The sequence below is a fragment of the Morone saxatilis genome, unplaced genomic scaffold (assembly GCF_004916995.1).
Source record: "Morone saxatilis isolate NCDOM2014 unplaced genomic scaffold, NCSU_SB_2.0 Contig20, whole genome shotgun sequence".
NCBI classification, from domain to species: domain Eukaryota; kingdom Metazoa; phylum Chordata; class Actinopteri; family Moronidae; genus Morone; species Morone saxatilis.
The window spans coordinates 11,046,166-11,063,459 of record NW_023339763.1 but is presented as its reverse complement, the minus strand read 5'-3'; the positions used below and the strand labels follow the sequence as shown (position 1 = coordinate 11,063,459).

General features: G+C 42.7%; 1 protein-coding gene and 1 long non-coding RNA gene across 3 annotated transcripts in view; one reads left to right on the top strand and one right to left on the bottom strand.

The window, feature by feature from the left end:
• Positions 1 to 17,294, bottom strand: part of LOC118331221 — a 42,605-nt gene that overhangs the window by 5,567 nt on the left and 19,744 nt on the right. The window lies entirely within an intron of this gene.
• Positions 637 to 17,294, top strand: part of LOC118331219 (LIM domain kinase 1-like) — a gene marked incomplete in the record, with an annotated part of 34,038 nt that continues 17,380 nt past the window's right edge. The window contains 12 exon segments of the mRNA XM_035666019.1: positions 637 to 848; positions 3,085 to 3,223; positions 4,571 to 4,680; positions 4,817 to 4,990; positions 5,123 to 5,228; positions 5,334 to 5,596; positions 5,675 to 5,864; positions 5,979 to 6,065; positions 6,311 to 6,442; positions 6,519 to 6,578; positions 6,678 to 6,743; positions 7,406 to 7,592. Coding sequence (XP_035521912.1) covers positions 805 to 848; positions 3,085 to 3,223; positions 4,571 to 4,680; positions 4,817 to 4,990; positions 5,123 to 5,228; positions 5,334 to 5,596; positions 5,675 to 5,864; positions 5,979 to 6,065; positions 6,311 to 6,442; positions 6,519 to 6,578; positions 6,678 to 6,743; positions 7,406 to 7,592 — 1,558 coding nt within the window.

Below are 17,294 nucleotides of genomic sequence, written 5' to 3'. Positions count from 1 at the left end.
AAGCAATACATACCCTTTAAGAAATCCCTGGCCTCAACTGATTTGGTTCATTACTCTAGTGTCTTTTTCTTACAAACACAATAAAAAGCAGCAGAGCCGCACTCACATGGATATTCTAAACATATTTAAACTTCATAATGAACAGTGTCGATGGTTTTCTTCTCCTAAATNNCCATTCTTTTAGTGAATTCTCCCTCTTTGTTCGTTGTGTGTATGAATAGACTGCTTTACTTGCGAGGTCAGGACAGTGCAGTAATTGGGGCATTCATAAAGAGATTATGCCCGTGCTGAAGGGAACAGAGCTCATTTCAAAACTCTCTCTCACACACCGCTCCTGAGAATAACAACACACACATCTTAACTTGTATAAAGTAGCTCCACATTTTAGACACTGTGAGCTTAACTCTCCTACACTAGGTGGACTCTGCAGAGGAGTGTAACTGTATCTTGCAGAGGTCTACATACTGAAAGTAACAGGAGAGGGACAGTGGAGCAGAACTTCTATACTGGGATAGGTCTGTTTCTCGGCAGTCAGCAGAGGGAGACTGGCCAGCTGGTGTCAGTGGGTCAGTTTTTTTCTCACACAGCTAGTCCGCACATTAGAGAGGGAACTCATACGCACAGGAAACCTCTGAGTGCACAGCGAGAGAGAGAGAGAGAGAGTAAAAAGGACAACGCCTGCTAACAGTCGTAGCAGGATACATTAGGATCCGCTCGTGAACACATGCAGCTAACAAGCTCCTTTCTAAACTGGGTGGATTATTTCTGAGTGACAGCTGTCTGTCGGTGAACTGAGAGGGCAGAATGTCACGACGGGACCAGAGGTTTCGCAGAGGAATGAAAGGACGGTAAGGACTTACTGTTATTGGTGAAATTGGTGACAAAAGAAAAGGAGGAGTTTTGAAAGAGTGAACGAAAGTGAGAGAGAGAAATTGTAGGTCAACATCTGCAATACTTCCTCAAACAGAACTCTGTTGTGATAAACACATACATGACTATTCTATGCTCTTTCTACTAGTATTGCCTTGTCAAGTATCCAAGCAGCCTACAGTACCATCCATAACTAATGTTTTTTTTGTTTGCTTTAATTGTTTCACCCCATCAACAACTACTCTTCCTCAGTCTATATCAAAACATACACACAGAGCAAACTACACATGCGCACTACATAACACCATTCAGACAACATCCCTGTTACACCAAACACTGTATAATTAGATCAAAAACAAATGTTTCCTTTTAAGAACTACTGTTTTTTAAAGGACATCCAGCAGGGCGACACAGACAGATTGGGAAGGAAACCATGGCAGGAGGATACGTCATCCGTTTATTAACATTTGACCTACGTTGATCATAACATGTTTGTGTTTTGTACAGCAGGTCCTGGTGTGTTCACAGCCCAGGAACAGATATTAAAGCAGAGAGGTTTATAAATTGCTTAACACAAGAGTAAAGGGTGCAGCACGAGCCAGATGAGGGGGAATACTTTAAGGTGGAGAAATAAGAGAAATGTGAGGAGACGGACGGCAGTAGTAAACAGAGTGAGGATAAATTCTCTGGATATGTGTGTTTGGGCTGATTCCAGGGTTTTCTCATGACCAGATGTTTAGGTGGAATCGCAGATGTGAAGCTGGAAGGTTCCACATCCGTTGCCAGCAGCACAATAACAAAGACAGGAGGTCTAAAATAAACCTGCAGCTGTCTGATGGTTTTATTACTTAATTATTTCCTCAGTAAAGAATGACTAGGATAGATCTCTAACAAAACTTCCCATAGTGCTCCAACACAGTATCTGTAGGATTTAGTTAGTAACTGTACTTACTTACGTCTTACTGCATACGAGCTGCAGTGAACCTGAAGTTCATTATTACAGCTACGGTATCTATCAAGATGACCATATTGCTGTTATTTTTACAGAAATTACATAAAAAGTGATCCTATTTAGTATTTGCATGAAAAATCACACAATAAGTGACACAGTAAATTATATATAGGTATAATTCATCATGCTTATTATCACTTAAAGTTGTTTTACAATATTTAAGACTGCACATGATTAACTGTTTTCCTAATGTAATCAGTAAAAAGCTTTTAATAAACAAAATGAATATGACTGGTTACCATCAAATGCTGTCTTTAACCGTATCTTACACTGGAGGAAAGTTGAGTCTTTCCCTCCACAACTGCTTCATTCTCAATAGTAAGGCAACCTTTTCATTCCCTATTGTATGAACAGCATGACATTTACAGTTGAGAGGAAACATGGTGCTGTACTCTGTCCAGGAAGTCCACTCCCACTCCGGTTGTAGTGTCCGAGAGATAAGGAAGCAGGTTTTTTTTGTTGTACATAGGTATTATTCTACATTCGTTTGAAGCCAGGATGCCAGAGACAGAGAGTTTCTGAGTTTTCAAAGGACTGAAAGTGAACATGTTCATGAGTAACTAGTGTTTTTTTAAAAGTTAACTGTCATAATGTTTTGTTAAGTTCCTTTTTGCCATCTTTGAGTAGGTGTGGCCACTTAAAATTAAATTACAGTGTTTTCGTGAAGACATGTGACTAACCAGTGACCCTACATGAGTAGTCCTTTTGTGAGGAAAAGAAGAAGAAATGCCCTCTCAGTTACGGTGACATCAGCAGTTCAGTATCTATAATGCATCAATTCAACACCATCCCTGCAGTGAAGATAACTATATTTCTTCCAGGCGTTTGCTGGAGAAACACCAGCAGCTTGATGTCTCAGCCCTTAACTATATGTCTAATAAAAGCATCACGCAGGGTCAAACATGTTAAGAGTGGAAAGGAGTATCAGTATCAGTGACATAGCAGAATAAAAAAATAGGTTAACTGAAAATTCATGGTCCGACTGACCTGGAAGTGATCTACCTGATCCTGCATGTGACGATCCAGCAGGTCAACTTTCCTCGTGTGTTCCATCACTGATCAGGCTCACGTTACTCTGTGCGACCGGATCACTGAAGTGTCTATGTCTTACAGCCTAAATCTAAATCTTCATCTTCTCTTGTTTCATCTTCGTGCCATCTCATTGTTTCACTGTCCCTCTCGTTCCTTGCTTTTCTCTTTAGGTGTTGTGAATGCGGCTGCATTCTGTCTCACTGGTACTATGAGCGAGAGGGGCAGCTCTACTGTAAGAAGCACTACTGGGCCCGTTACGGAGAGCACTGCCACGGATGCAGGGAGACCATCACAACAGGACTCATTATGGTAACATCATAATCACTGAAAATGAGACAAAATCTGTCAAACCAAGACACCTAGAAATAGGGCTGTACAATAGGGTGAATATCTTAATTTAGTTAATAAGACTTCATTCATATTCTGAAATAATCGCACAGATTTTTTTAATAAATAAAATGCTATACAGGGGTCAGCAACTTTTACTATCTAAAGAAAGAAATCTGTCTGGAGCCACATAATGTTGATTGTCAGGGCAGATCAAGCATACCGGTAAGCCAGAAGCGTAGGTGAAAGCAAACAAATCCGTCCACGCACTATTAAATTCTCTTTCCTTCATTTCTTTTTATAGCCTGGCTAGGGAGATTTAAGATTGGTAGCTAGTACCTAATGAGGTTCAGCAAAATAACGAGGAAAAGTTGACATTGTTATCAGCTGATGTTTTATTCTGTGTGTAATAGCTACATATTTTTAAAACTGGAGAATGTAAGAATCATATCATTATTTGTCAAAGCCACAGGGAGCCACGAGGGGCTAAAGAGCTGCATGCAACTTCAGAGCTGCAGGTCTCTTGGTACCACAAAGTAATAAAAAACACAAATTCATTGTGTGTTATTTCGATTATACTTTCACTATATGTCACTTCCCTGAAATACTGTAATAGGGTAAAACTGTTCCTTAACAAACACTTCTTGCTTGTGCAGGCCACATACTTTACCGTACGTTGCCTAATTTCCTGATCAGCTCTTCTCTTCTGGTCTTAATTTGTGATGCTGAATAACATTTCATTTCACAACATCACAGTTAAAGACCCAACAAATAGTCCTGAGCCAGTCGCCAGCAGATAATCCTCCTGTTTTTCTGCTAGCTCACGCCAAAACATTTTGAACACAGCCAGTAACAAATCGATTGATATTTAGTGAGCTGGTTTTAAAAATAGCTGCTTTATTGATCATTTAAGACACTATTTGTTCAGTCTGATTAGTGGCCATTCAAATATCGAATATGTACATTATGTAATATTAACAGACATAATTATGGCCATAACCTCTGCTAGATCAAATATCGCAATAAGAAATACCAAATCTCAGCATGCTACAACAACTAGGCCTGTTCAGACATTAAAGGCCTTCCTGCCTCTTGGTTTCTTTCTGGTATGAAAGTAAATTCTTTTTTTCATTTAACTCTCAAATCAAAGGATATCCTCTGAAAACATCCTGACACTACAAGGCCTTGATGCAGGAATGCACAGAAAGATAAAATTGAGAGCTGCATTTAGCCCCTAAAGTTTGACCCCACCAATGTGGGGGTAAAAACCAATATTATTCCCTGGGCCTCTGCTTTGTGTTTTATCACACTTCCTCCCTGTATGAACAGGTTGCTGGAGAGCAGAAGTACCACCCTGAATGCTTCACTTGTATGAACTGTGAAACGTTCATTGGAGATGGAGACACTTACACGCTGGTCGAACGCACCAAACTCTACTGGTAAGTTTGAAACTGAAAGCACAAAAATTAGGCAAGTCATCTAAATACCTGCTTGTGGAAAGCTAACAATTTTCTAAGTCGAAATAAGGGAGTGAAATGGAAAAAGTATAATTTTTAGTTCTTCTTGATTCTGCAGTGGCCACTGTTTCTGTCAGGGTGTAGGATCAACTGTGACGTCAGCTTCTCCCCTCACCAAGAGACCTCACATGGTGGCGCTAGTGTCTTTCCCTCCCCACACAGGTGGCCAACGGGGTCTGACTGTAGCCACTGACCTCAGCCAAGAGAAAGGCCCTCTTGTTACTGTGAAAGGGTGAGTCTCTGAATGTTAGGCATGAGTGCTGAACTCCAACTCAACCCAAAAACTGATCCAAGAACCCCTTTCTCGATTTTAGTCTTAACCAATTTTTCCTGCGCCCATTCACTCAATGCCATTTTCCCTCAGGTTAGACTCATCTGTCCTCAACCCTGACCTGCTTCCCTCTGTACACACTGGTGACCGAGTACTGGAGGTCAACGGCATCCCTATCCGCAACATTTCCCCAGAGGAGGTAGGCCTCGAACATCCCACCGATTCAGCATAACATCATAACTAAATGAGACGTAACTTCCTGGCATACAGTCACCAAAGGTTATCACTGTATCCTTTCCTCTAGATAAACCGTGTGATCCAGGACACAAGCAGACCACTGCAGCTGACCATTGAACACAACCCGCAGTCTCCAGATGACCTCCCTCGCTCTAACAATCCCCAGGATGACCTCAGCTGTCCTGACCCCTGTGTCCCTGCGTCAACCCACAAACTACCAAGTCTGGAGGAAGAGCCAAGTCCAGGAGAGGAGACAGCGGAACCAATCAGGTTGAGCCTCTCCCCACCTCAGCACCAAGGAACCACGGGAATGCGATCCAGACACATTCTGTAAGTGCTGTCTCTCGGCTTACTTTGATCATTATTCCCCTATTTGTCTTTGTCTAAGTCTTTCTTTTTCTTTCACAGGCGCAGCTGTAGTATAGATAAGTGTCCTCTGTCCCCTGGAGCACTGTCACTTTTATCTCAAAGGAGAGACATGGTTCGCTCAGGGTCTCTTCGTGTGGACTCTGGAGATCGGACCCATCGCATCTTCAGACCTTCAGACCTCATCCACGGAGAAGTGCTCGGAAAGGGCTTCTTTGGACAGGCTGTCAAGGTACCGCAGTTCATTTTTTTCCTCACTTTCACTTTGTGCCTGTCATTATTATGGCTTGACTTGGTTGTCGGTTCGTTGATTCTAATCTAATCTAATCAACCTGTTACTGTCAAGGTAACACATCAAGAGACAGGAGAAGTGATGGTGATGAAAGAGCTGATAAGGTTTGACGAAGAGACACAAAAGACTTTCTTGAAGGAGGTAAGTGGTCATCAAAGCAAGAAAGGCCTCATGAGTTAATAAGTAAGCAAGATAACCTCAACCAACCCCGCTGGTTGTCACTTTATTTAGGGATACAAAGGCCATAGTACATATTAAATCTAAGGGCTCAAAGTTAATGAAGAGGTGTGTCATTAATTAAGTTAGTATGAAAGCTGGATTTTATCAGGAATGCTCCATCTAACACCATTATGAGCGTTAACCACAATTTCTCTCAATTTGTACAGGTGAAGGTGATGCGCTGTCTGGACCACCCCAATGTTTTAAAGTTCATTGGACTGTTTTATAAAGACAAACGAATAAACTTTGTGTCTGAGTACATCCAGGGAGGAACTCTCCGAGAGACCATCGTAAAAATGGTAAGTTAAAATTATTTTTTTCTGTTTCTCCATGAGTACCATCAAGGGTATGTTGGTCACTTTCTTGTTGTTGTAGGACAAGGATTTTCCCTGGAGTATAAGAGTGGGTTATGCCAAAGACATTGCAGCTGGAATGGTGAGTCTTTCTGCTCAATATTCAACAAGTAAAAGGTTTAAATCATACCTTAATCTGGTTCCAACTTTCCATAATGTAAATAACGTCTCTCCTTCTAAGGCCTATCTACACTCCATGAACGTTATCCACCGAGATCTGAATTCACACAACTGCCTTGTCAGAGAGGTAAACAAATGGTTCACACACATCAACAAACATCTTCACTGCATAATACACAAACAAAGCAAAACATTACAATTTCCCCACTGTGCTGCAGTGTGACACTAACAGTTTGATTACTTTATTAAGTTTCAGAAATGTAAGGAATTAGTGTGAACAAACAAGACAAGGGGAAGGTTTTGATAACTATAACTCTATTTTGGATCCAATTCCAAGTTAGTGAAATAAGCCAAGTCTATAAAATCTTTTATGTGTTCTTTTTAACAAGCAAAGACTATTTTACAAAACACATCGTCATATAGCTAACAAGCAATTATGTAACCTATCTGACCTATTTGACTTATTAAACCTACATATAACTTTTGTTTGTAAAAATAATTCTCTTCATAAATAAGGCCGTCTTCCAGCTATTGCCAGTCTTAAAACTTTGTAGAAAAACTGATTGTCAAACTCTACTAACAACATAGTTTTAACTAGGAACAGTGTGTAATATTTAGTACATCTAGCGGTGAAGTTGCAGAACTGAATACAGAATGCCTTCCAATCGTGGAGGAGAAACTAGGGTGGCTACACATAGCACTTTATACAACAGACCAAAACAACATTTAAAAACAACAAAGCATAACTCCTTCATTAAATTTTCTTTCTCTGTCTCTCTCCTTTGTTAGAACCAGTCTGTGGTGGTGGCAGATTTTGGACTGGCCAGGCTAGTGACGGAGGAGAGGAATCAGGGGAGGACCTCCTCTCTGGAACGGCCCACAAAGGGGACACTGTCAGAGCTCCGCAGGCCTGACCGAAGAAAGCGGTACACCGTAGTAGGAAACCCCTACTGGATGGCCCCTGAGATGATCCGTGGTGAGTGCACGAGGTTTCAGTTATAGGAAGGGGTCACCAATCTCTGAATCAAGAACCGTCCTACTGCACCTAAACACAATTTGACAGAATGTTTCCATCTCCTGAAGCCCATAAATGTGGATTATCTGTTTCCAATCCTGTTTCTAGAGGAGGTAAAGAGATTAAATTTATAACATCTTCGGTAGCCTGGAATGGGAAGCACCACATCCACCACCATTACTGTCAACACTGGAGCCCCCCAAGGCTGCGTCCTCAGCCCCTTTCTCTACACTCTGTACACCAATGACTGCCTTAGCCCCTCTCCCATTACAAAATACTTCAAATACTCAGATGACACAGCCATACTCGCCCTCCTCTCTAACACCGAATCAGTTACAGCATATCACCAATTCATTGCCCACTTCACCCAATGGTGGTAAAGACGTCCCGACCAAGACAGTCGGCCTTCTCCTCACGTCACAAAAAGAAAAGGACTCAACTCGAAGAGAAAGAAGTAAAACTCCATACCAGAAGACCAACAAATCATGCCCAATCTCCATAAAAGCCAACCGAGTGATTGTTGACAGCTTCAGGTACCTTGGCATGCACTATGGACAATAAACTGAGTTTTGATCACCAACATCACAACATCCACAGACGCTGTCACCAAGACTTTTTCTTCATAACGTAAGCTAAGGACTCTCTCCAGTCAAACAAACTACTGCTTATGCTTGTACTGTAGTATCATTGGGACACTGGTACTGTAGGTATCGCTCTCCTCTCCGCCGTGCACCAACAGGATACAGTTTCTTAACCTCCACTAACACCTTTACATACCCAATAGCCATAGGATAAATATCATACCTAATAATAATAATATAAAGTATCAATAAAAAATAATATTTTTTTAATTTTTCATTTCTATGCTCATTTAATTAATCAATAACATTTAACTCAGCACAAATTTTTCTCCCCTCATCTATGTTCTAAAAGTTAACGCTTACTGCGGTCAAGTTTCATAGTCTTGAAACATGTTATCGCAATCGAATTGTCTGTCTCTATTAGGCCGTTAGCTTGGCTCATTAATTGGCTTAACGGCTTTCACGATTCCCGGGGAAGGCCAAGCTATGTGTTTTGGTGTGGAGAGTGACGGGCAAATTGACCAATCACGGTTTGATTTCAAGTGGGCGGGAAAAAAACAAAAGATCGTAGGCCTTCATGAAGTCCGAACATCGGAATCTGTGCAGAGTGGTGAGAGCGGTTGAGAGACAGAGTTAAATGGCGGAAGACGAGAGTGACGTTGTGGCTAGCATCGCCTTTTTCAAGGCGGCCTTTCACAGAAAAACTTCAAATAATAAAAAATGGAAGACCAACTCCAGAACTGGAATTAAAAGAAAAGGTTAAGAAAGTGGAAAGGCATTTGAAGACCGAAAATTATCGGCAATATCCATGGATGACGGGCTGTAAGAAAACAGGCTGTACTGCTGGAATTGTTTACTTTTTACAACTGGTGTATGGCGGCGGATTTGTCAGCCTTACAAATCTGACAAAGTCAGCCCACCAACATCAACATTCTGCGGCACACCTGCAAGCGACGGCCAGTTTGAAAACTTTTGGGGACACAAGAGTTGATCTTCAGCTAGATGAGCAGCGCCTGTGCATTTTGACCTCCCCAGGCTCAAGACTGAACTGACGGTCATGTACAACATGGCAAACTTTGAGGCAAGGAGCCTATAGACGATGCTGCACTTTCTGACTCTTAAAGAGCGATGATGACGAGCATGCGCACGCAGCTGTATCACCTCACCTGCCTGGTGCTGGCACTGATGTCCATAGAGAAAGGACTTCTTTTGGAGCTCAAATCAAAGGACAAACTTTATGACGCCGCCATCGCCCACTTCACAAAGAAAGACCGACGAATGGACTTTGTTTTCATGTAAGGTAGGCCTATGTTATAAGCCACCTTGATTATTATTTCAAGGGATTAAGATTACTGGCCAAGTGGACATTCATGAATTTGTATTTATTGCGGAGGTTGTCCCAGCGCAAATTGCCTTTAATTCAATATGTATCAATCAATCAATGTATCAAACGTATCAGAAGTGTGTGGTTGGATTTTTGTTTTCAGAGGGTTTTTATTCCCCCCATGCTCACTTGTCTGTCCCTTTCCCTGTGGAGAATTAAGGAGGTATAGTAGAACCTATAAATAAAAATTGTGACTTCAATTTATTTGACATAGGTATTCATTGCGCCATGCGTAATTGCGCATGGAGAGGCATTTGCACTTCATTGCAACTTTAAAAAATAGTCTTTGTATTACCAGCTTTGTGTAACTTTTGGCGTATTGTGCTTTAGAAATTGTATTGTAGATTGATGATGCTCATGAATTTATTTGTCAATGTGTGAATGATTTGTAATGCGCGGTGATTTCATAGTGATATCCATGGTAATGAAATGAGCTCGGTGTCTGTGTCAGCAGCGTCACGGGGTGACATTCTGGGTGACCTAATTTTATATTTCCAGATTTTGGCTTTAGAGTATGTTTATTTAATTTCTACTATGTAGCCTAAATGGTCTCCAGTTTTCTGAAGTTAATGTTGAGAATGTTTCTTGTTGCGGAGAATGTTATTGACGTTATGGTCTATTTGTTCACATCATTGTCATCGTTAATTAAAGGATTGCACTTGTTAAACCCTTTCAATTCATCGTACTGTTGCTTTTTTCCGTGATGATTTCTTTTCTCGGCGGTGATGGCTGAGGTGAAGGCCCAGCTGTAGTGCTCAACCACGTTCGCCACTGCCCTTGCTATAAGGGAGCGTTAGAAAACTCACAGACGAAATTAGCAAGAGGTTACATGTGTAGATATGTGTATATGTCTGGTATATGTGTACTGTGTGCTAGAGTTTGTGTTTCATGTTGAAGGTGCTTTTTGACAGACTGGTGAAACAAATTTCCTCCACTGAAGACCAATACAAGTCAGAATCTGAATTGAATCTGAGAATATGAAGGATCTAGTAGGGTAAACCTCAGGGTTACCTACTCGAACTAGATCAGCTCTAGGTCTAAGTATAACCCATAATAACCCTTAACCATTATTCAGCCCAATATAATCATAAAATGGTACATGATGATACATTGATATAAACTCGAAGGTCAGGTGGGTTGTCTCTTCACTGTGTGCTTGAAGGGTCCACTTCATTGACTCGAAGTTGGTGGATCACCTTTGGATCGGTCACTCTTCCATAGACAGAGAACTGGATCCTGGGACTTTTGCTCCTGTCCTCGTCTTTCTCCTGTTTCCAAGATGGCTTGGTTGTTCTCTTACCCCTGTGTGCTGAGGGTCTAGGTCCATTACTGACGAAGCCATGCCATGAGCAGGAGGGGAAGTGACCATATACATGACTTTGTTCAGTTCTCCTTACTTTGAGTCTGAGGGGGTCCCCCAGGTCCGATGTACTGAAGGTTGGAGGGAAAGACCTTGAACCCCCGAGTCACTCCCTTATAGACAGACCAGCGGACGCGCAGACTCCTGCTCCCCTCGTCTGTTGGACTGAAATCGCTGCCAAGAACACCAACATGATGTTCATTCATATTGCTGTTGGTTCGCTCTGTTTTCACTTCTTCTGAACTGATGATTCATACACGATACACCCCAACTCCCAATACCAATCTAAACATGATTCTGATGATACAGCTTCTAATATCTTGTGTTCAAGTAACTCAGACAACTCCTGGCTGCACCAACCATCGCAGCGGGAACAAGGGGGGTGGTCGAGTGCAGTGATAACAATGCTGCTTGAGATTCAATACCAAAGAAAAGTGAAAGATTGTTTTTTGGTGTCAACCGTCTCGACCCTCTCATAAAAGATTCGTGTTGTCACGCCATAAACAGAAAAAATCAAGCAGGCCTAGTTTTTATTACAAAATAGCCTTAAATGACACGACACCAAACACACAACAAAACAAGACACACACCAACAAAAGTTCACTGTTATCCTGGAAAGACGCAACACTAAAACTGTACATCTAACCAGACAAAACAAGGACTTTATTCCTCCTGTCACCATTGACAGTCTTCTTCAAACATTCTTCTTCTGGTCTTATTGTCCTTCTGTGATTAATGAGTGTTGCCAGTATTGTAATCAGACAGGTACAAATGTTTCACAGCAGCCATTGAGACATGAAATAAAGTAAGGGTAAAAGTCCCCGGCGCGTTAGCCCGCTATGACACTAGATGTGCTCATAGTATGAACCCATATGTGGCCAATATATAATCAATCAAAATGGTAATGATGATAATTTATATAGAACTGAAGTCCCAAGGTGGTCTGTTCTCTTACTTCGTCTGAGGTCCACTTTTCATTACCTGAAAGTTGGTGGATCACCTTGGTCGGTCCGACGGTCTTCATAGAAGAGAACTGGACTCCTGGAGCTTGCTCCTGTCCTCTTCCCTTTTCGCTCGCTTTTTCCAAGATGGCCTTCCATGTGTATGAGCTCCCTCCTCTGCAAGTTGTGTACAATGAGTATCCATTGATATCTCTCCCCAAAGCAGTTTAACAAGAACAGAATATAGGCCAGTTTTGTTTCACATATCATACTCACCAAAAGATGTCAAGAGTTAGTGGATGGGCAATGCTTTTGAGGTTGGATTCCCCCCTGGCTGCCGACCGCAACTCCTGCCTGAAAGCCCATTCTGCTGGCTTCCATTGCGTACGTACGAGCGGCAAAAACTACCAGGCCTGGATGCCAGGAACCTGATCAAACCAATCTGGATTCCCAGTGGGTCTATTGAAGAGCTGGAGAGAATTTACTGAGTGCAGCTTTCCAAACCAGCCCGAGCGACATGTCTCAGAAAAGATTTCCAACTTTGGGAACAAACCGTGTGAAAAGCTGAAGATCCTCAGCATACTATCAGTGAGGTTTCCAGAGCCTTCTCACAAAGCCAGAACAGCGTGTCCTGGAAGGTGACTGGGCAGTGGAACAGTTAAACTGTCGCCCAGAAACAAACGAAGGACATCAGCTTTCTCCCGCTCACGGTACCTGAATGGAAACAGTTTCTGGGGGAAGGCGATTGACGGCTCAACTTTGACACATTCGAAAATACCCTCCTTTGAAATGAATCGAATACATTTTTCCTGCTGAGATTAATGCAAGAAGGGAAAATGTTACATCCCAATTGTTAAGGAAGCACCAGAAACCTAAATAACAGCGTACCTCCAACCTGAGTAGTTACAAGGTGTCCATAAACAACCAGTTGGTACACGGGGACTCAGAAGTTACTCTGTGGTTATATGGTTAGATGAGAATCTCAAGAGTACCAGAATGGAAGCCCAGAAAACCCACCTGATATAATGCCATTCTCAGCTAAAGGGATGTTTTTAGCATTTGAAAGAAAATCTTTCCAATTAAAGCTTCTAATAAAATAATAATAATGACATTTTACAGTGCCCCTCTCTTAGCAGGTGCAAAAAGCATAAAAAAAAGTTATACTAGAAAAATAAAATAGAATTTAGTTTAAACCAAAATAGTAGAAAGACATAAAAAAAGCAATCAGATAAATATAAAATAAACATATACAAGAAGTGGGTTCCTGGTACGAAGTGTGTTTTTAAAACTTTTTAAACTGAGGGCCCACTGAACTCCAGTGACCTGATACTGGGGCAAAGATTGCGGCACCAGCTTTGGGAGGCTAAAAAAGAGAAAGTAATGATCCCCTTTTGTTTTACAAGTTTGGATGCGGTGGAACTTTCAAGCCAGTATTTGATTCTCTGATCTGAGGGGGCTGTCGGAGCAGAGTGAGGGGGGCAAAGTCGAGATGTAAAGTGGAGCCCAGGGCATGTATGGGATTAAAAGTAGACTGACACAGAATCTTAAGTGAGTTCCCAGTAATGGATGTGGAGGCCAACGGCCGCTGCGTGGCAGTGAAGTGCTCCCTGCGTCCGAGTGTTTTGAGGGGAGCCTGCTGCTGCATTCTGACTCTGGCAGTTGGCGACTGCTGTGTGTTCACGGGAAGTAAGCATGAAACTGCAATAGGGACGTGTGAACATACCAGTACTCATGGCAGACCAGCAGCTACATGTGTACATTTAATACGAGTGAGGTTTGGTGACATTCAGATGTTTGAACTGAGGCCTGTAATCAGTCATAACCTGCTTACCTGGATTACTGTTAAACTCGAGCACACAAGAAATGGCGGAAAAAAAAACAAAAGTGCGTCGTCGGGAAAAGATTGTGTCAGGTGGAGCTACCTGAAGGGGCAAATATTGATCAACCAGTCCAAAATAAAATAGAGAAGCAGCTGTCAGTGATCACTGATCCTTTGGATTCAACCAATGCAGCTCGGCACCAGCAATAAGGAACAACAAGTCTGTACAAGAAGTCACACCCCAAGACTGAGAGCACAGTAGACAACACACCCACACACACACACACAGGTGTTAGCAGTACTACTGCACGAACCCATCTCTTGTCAGTTTTCGTTAAATCTGTGGCTTGTTATCGTGAATGCTGTATTATTCAGCCCCAATGTATCACAGTATGACATCTTGTACAGTAAAACACCCATAATAAGTGTTTAGTCCAAACACTCACCTGCTCCTGCCTTCTGTGTTCTCCTGTCTGCTCTGTCCGGAATCAAAATGGAATCCTGAACTCCTTGACCCCTTTCACCGTTTTCTGTCCCCGCCCTGTTCCTCCCTCGTTGATTGGAAATCACATGTGACTGTTTTACGTTTGTGCGTTTTGTCATCATCCCCGTCCCTCTGCTTGAGATCCGTCACATGTTGCTGGCCTGCAGGTAATCTTTATAAGTAAGTAAGTAAACGCTTTAATTTTATAATATATATGACGCCGAAGTTAGCAGAGTGATTCACAGAACCAACAAATAAAAATATAAAAACACATAGCACGGTCTATAATATCATGAATTAGTGCCAGTATAAGTATCTAACCATACGCAACCATCACATACAGTAAGGGCACATAAATACCAGAAACAATGAATAGATGGAGGGAAACAAGACCGGAAAGGATTGACATTAAAAGAGAAACGCAGAGATGAGAAACTACACAGAGACATATAAGACCATATAGAAGAGACAATGATTAAAACAGTCCATGATTCAGTGAATCTGAGTGATTGAGGGGGGGAAAGAACTATTCCACAAAGTCTGGGGCCCTAAAACAAGCAAAGGTTCACCTTTAAGGTTTTACAGTTCGAGCGGCGAATGGATAAAATTTCGAAATTTGAGGAGCCGAAGCTGGCCGAGGAGTGAACTGAGTAACATGAAGATCTGAAATGTGAAGCTGGGGGTCATGAAGTGTTTTATATGTAATAGTAAATGTTATACGCTTGAATTTTACCAGGCATAGCCAATGAAACCGGGATCAAGAACAGGAACTAAATCCGCGTAGGGAACTGTGCGGTTTCTGGTTAACGAAGTCCTTGGCGACCGTCACTTTTTGTACTAACTGTACAAACAATTTAAGGGAACGCTTGACTGACGAGAGAAACCAGCAGATGAGGCGCGGATGTGGACCGGGTTGGTGCCCATTGCAGCGGTAAGCAGCCGGGAGAGCCCGAGAGCGTAGCTGCCTGGGGCAAGGGGAGGTACAGGTCCCCTTGCGGATCGAAGGGCGTAGAAGCCAGATATAGATCATGGATGTAAACTTTCTAAATTCCAAATTAGAATACCACAGCAGGCAGATAGGGCGAATGGTATGTGGCCGCAAAAGAACTATACGTAGAGTGCAGCAATAAGAAGTCCAAAAATAAAGATAGTAAAATTATGTAGAAATATATGAGACTATAAATGAACAAATATATACACGCTATATAGACAATTAGCATCAAATGTCTGCCAAAAAATTTACGTATGCTTTTGACTAAACAAAGCTAAAACTGTACATGGTGCAAACTTAAAGATGAATAGTTTGTGCAAGAAGTTTTGTGTTTGCGATGTAACCCACGCCCCGTGGGATCAGGTCGGTTCTGTCGAAACAAGAGAAGTAGTTCAGTCCAATCCAGGAAAGAGGTAGGCCAGGGCAACCCTTCCCAAGCGGTAGTAAAAGGCAGAAGGGTGCTGGACCAAACGGCTGATATTCAAAGCTGGTACACAAGAAACAATACACAACCATGTCGGGAGTGGCCAGGAGACAACTGGGAGTGGACAACAGAACAAATACAAGAACAAAAACAAAACAACAAAATACATCCCACTGTCCACGAGTTTGGGATTTGTTGATCCAGCAGGAGAGCCAGAGAATAGATACAAACAAGATTATAGAGAGAGAAGCGGAGACCGAGCATACATCAAAACACGCGTCGCTTTGACAGCTGGACAACACAAGACATACACACAAAAACACAATATACAAAAGAACATAACAGGTTCAACTGAAGAGAGATAGTGGGAGAAAAAAGAAGAGCTACGAAAATCGTTGTTAACAGAAAAAGACAGAGAGAGAAAGATATGAGAAGGATCGGCTCCCACCGACGGATGGATAACTGAGCGGTCCATTTGAAAAAGGATGGACACACAGGGTGGATTGTTGTGGGTGACGAGAGGCTGCTCACCTCTGTGGGTAGACTGGAGGCTCCAGTATCCGAAACTACTAGGGGGACCCCAGAGCTGGAGAGTGTTAGCGCCATTGTGAACAGAAGCAACGGATGAAGACCCGACGGATTAGGCATCCTCCCCTTGTATTTTGAGATCTGATTAAACTTCCTGTTCAAAGCTCTTCCAGATGAAAACAGTTGTTTCAATGACGTTCAATTTGAATCGCAGCCTGACTTGGGCCCTGCAGCTGCTTTTTTTGTTGTCCCCCAGTCATGTAATTAGCAAAATGTTTGCGCCTGATCACTGTTGTTTTCTATGGGCACACCAACAAAGGTGGCAAGGGATTATGGAACAGTTTGGTTGTGTAGTGACATCATCTCCCACTATTTGTTAAATTAGTAAGCATTACTACGTTTGCATGTTGTCCTTTAATGTAAACGTGTCTGCAGTCATCCATGGAAAGGACTCCAAAACGCACCATTCAAACAACGTGTGATGTGAACAAGAAGGCAGTAATGCTTTTTATCCCTGTTGGGCCATCAAACTCCTAGCCAGTTACAAGCCATTCTTCCCTCTGTTCTGGGGGCCAAGGAACACAGAGGTGTGGTGCAACGACGGGTTTCCTTATGTCCTTAGAATGTTTCAGGTGCACCAATCTCATCTCAACGTCCACTGTTTAGCCAGAGCATCTCTATCCTGCGCTCCCGGAAACTCCCAGGTCTTTTGGGTGGGCAGGGAGAGCTTCCTTGAGGACCTTCTTTGAACTCCTGTTGGCATCAGCCATTTTCTTTGGAGTGGGTCCTGGCTGGGGCAGCAGCATCCTCCAGCACCGACAGGAAGGAGACTCCGACAAACTGATCAAGAAGGCAGCTCCTGTCCTGGGTTGCCCCCCTCGACTCAGTGCAGGTGGTGGGAGAGAGGCAGATGGGACAACGTCTCCGCCCACCCCCCATCGCAGGACACAATCCACCCCTGCACCTGCAGCAGCTCCTTCAGCGACACAGAACTCCTTCCCACCCCAGTGTGTGAGGAGAGATAGTTGTAGGTCTTGCCTCTCCTGCCTGGCTGTTCCAGACTGGTTGTAACCAACCAGCCACCCGCTCCCATAGACCCCCCCCCCCCATGAACAATGTGCAATATTCACTGTGCAATCTAAACCCCCTAA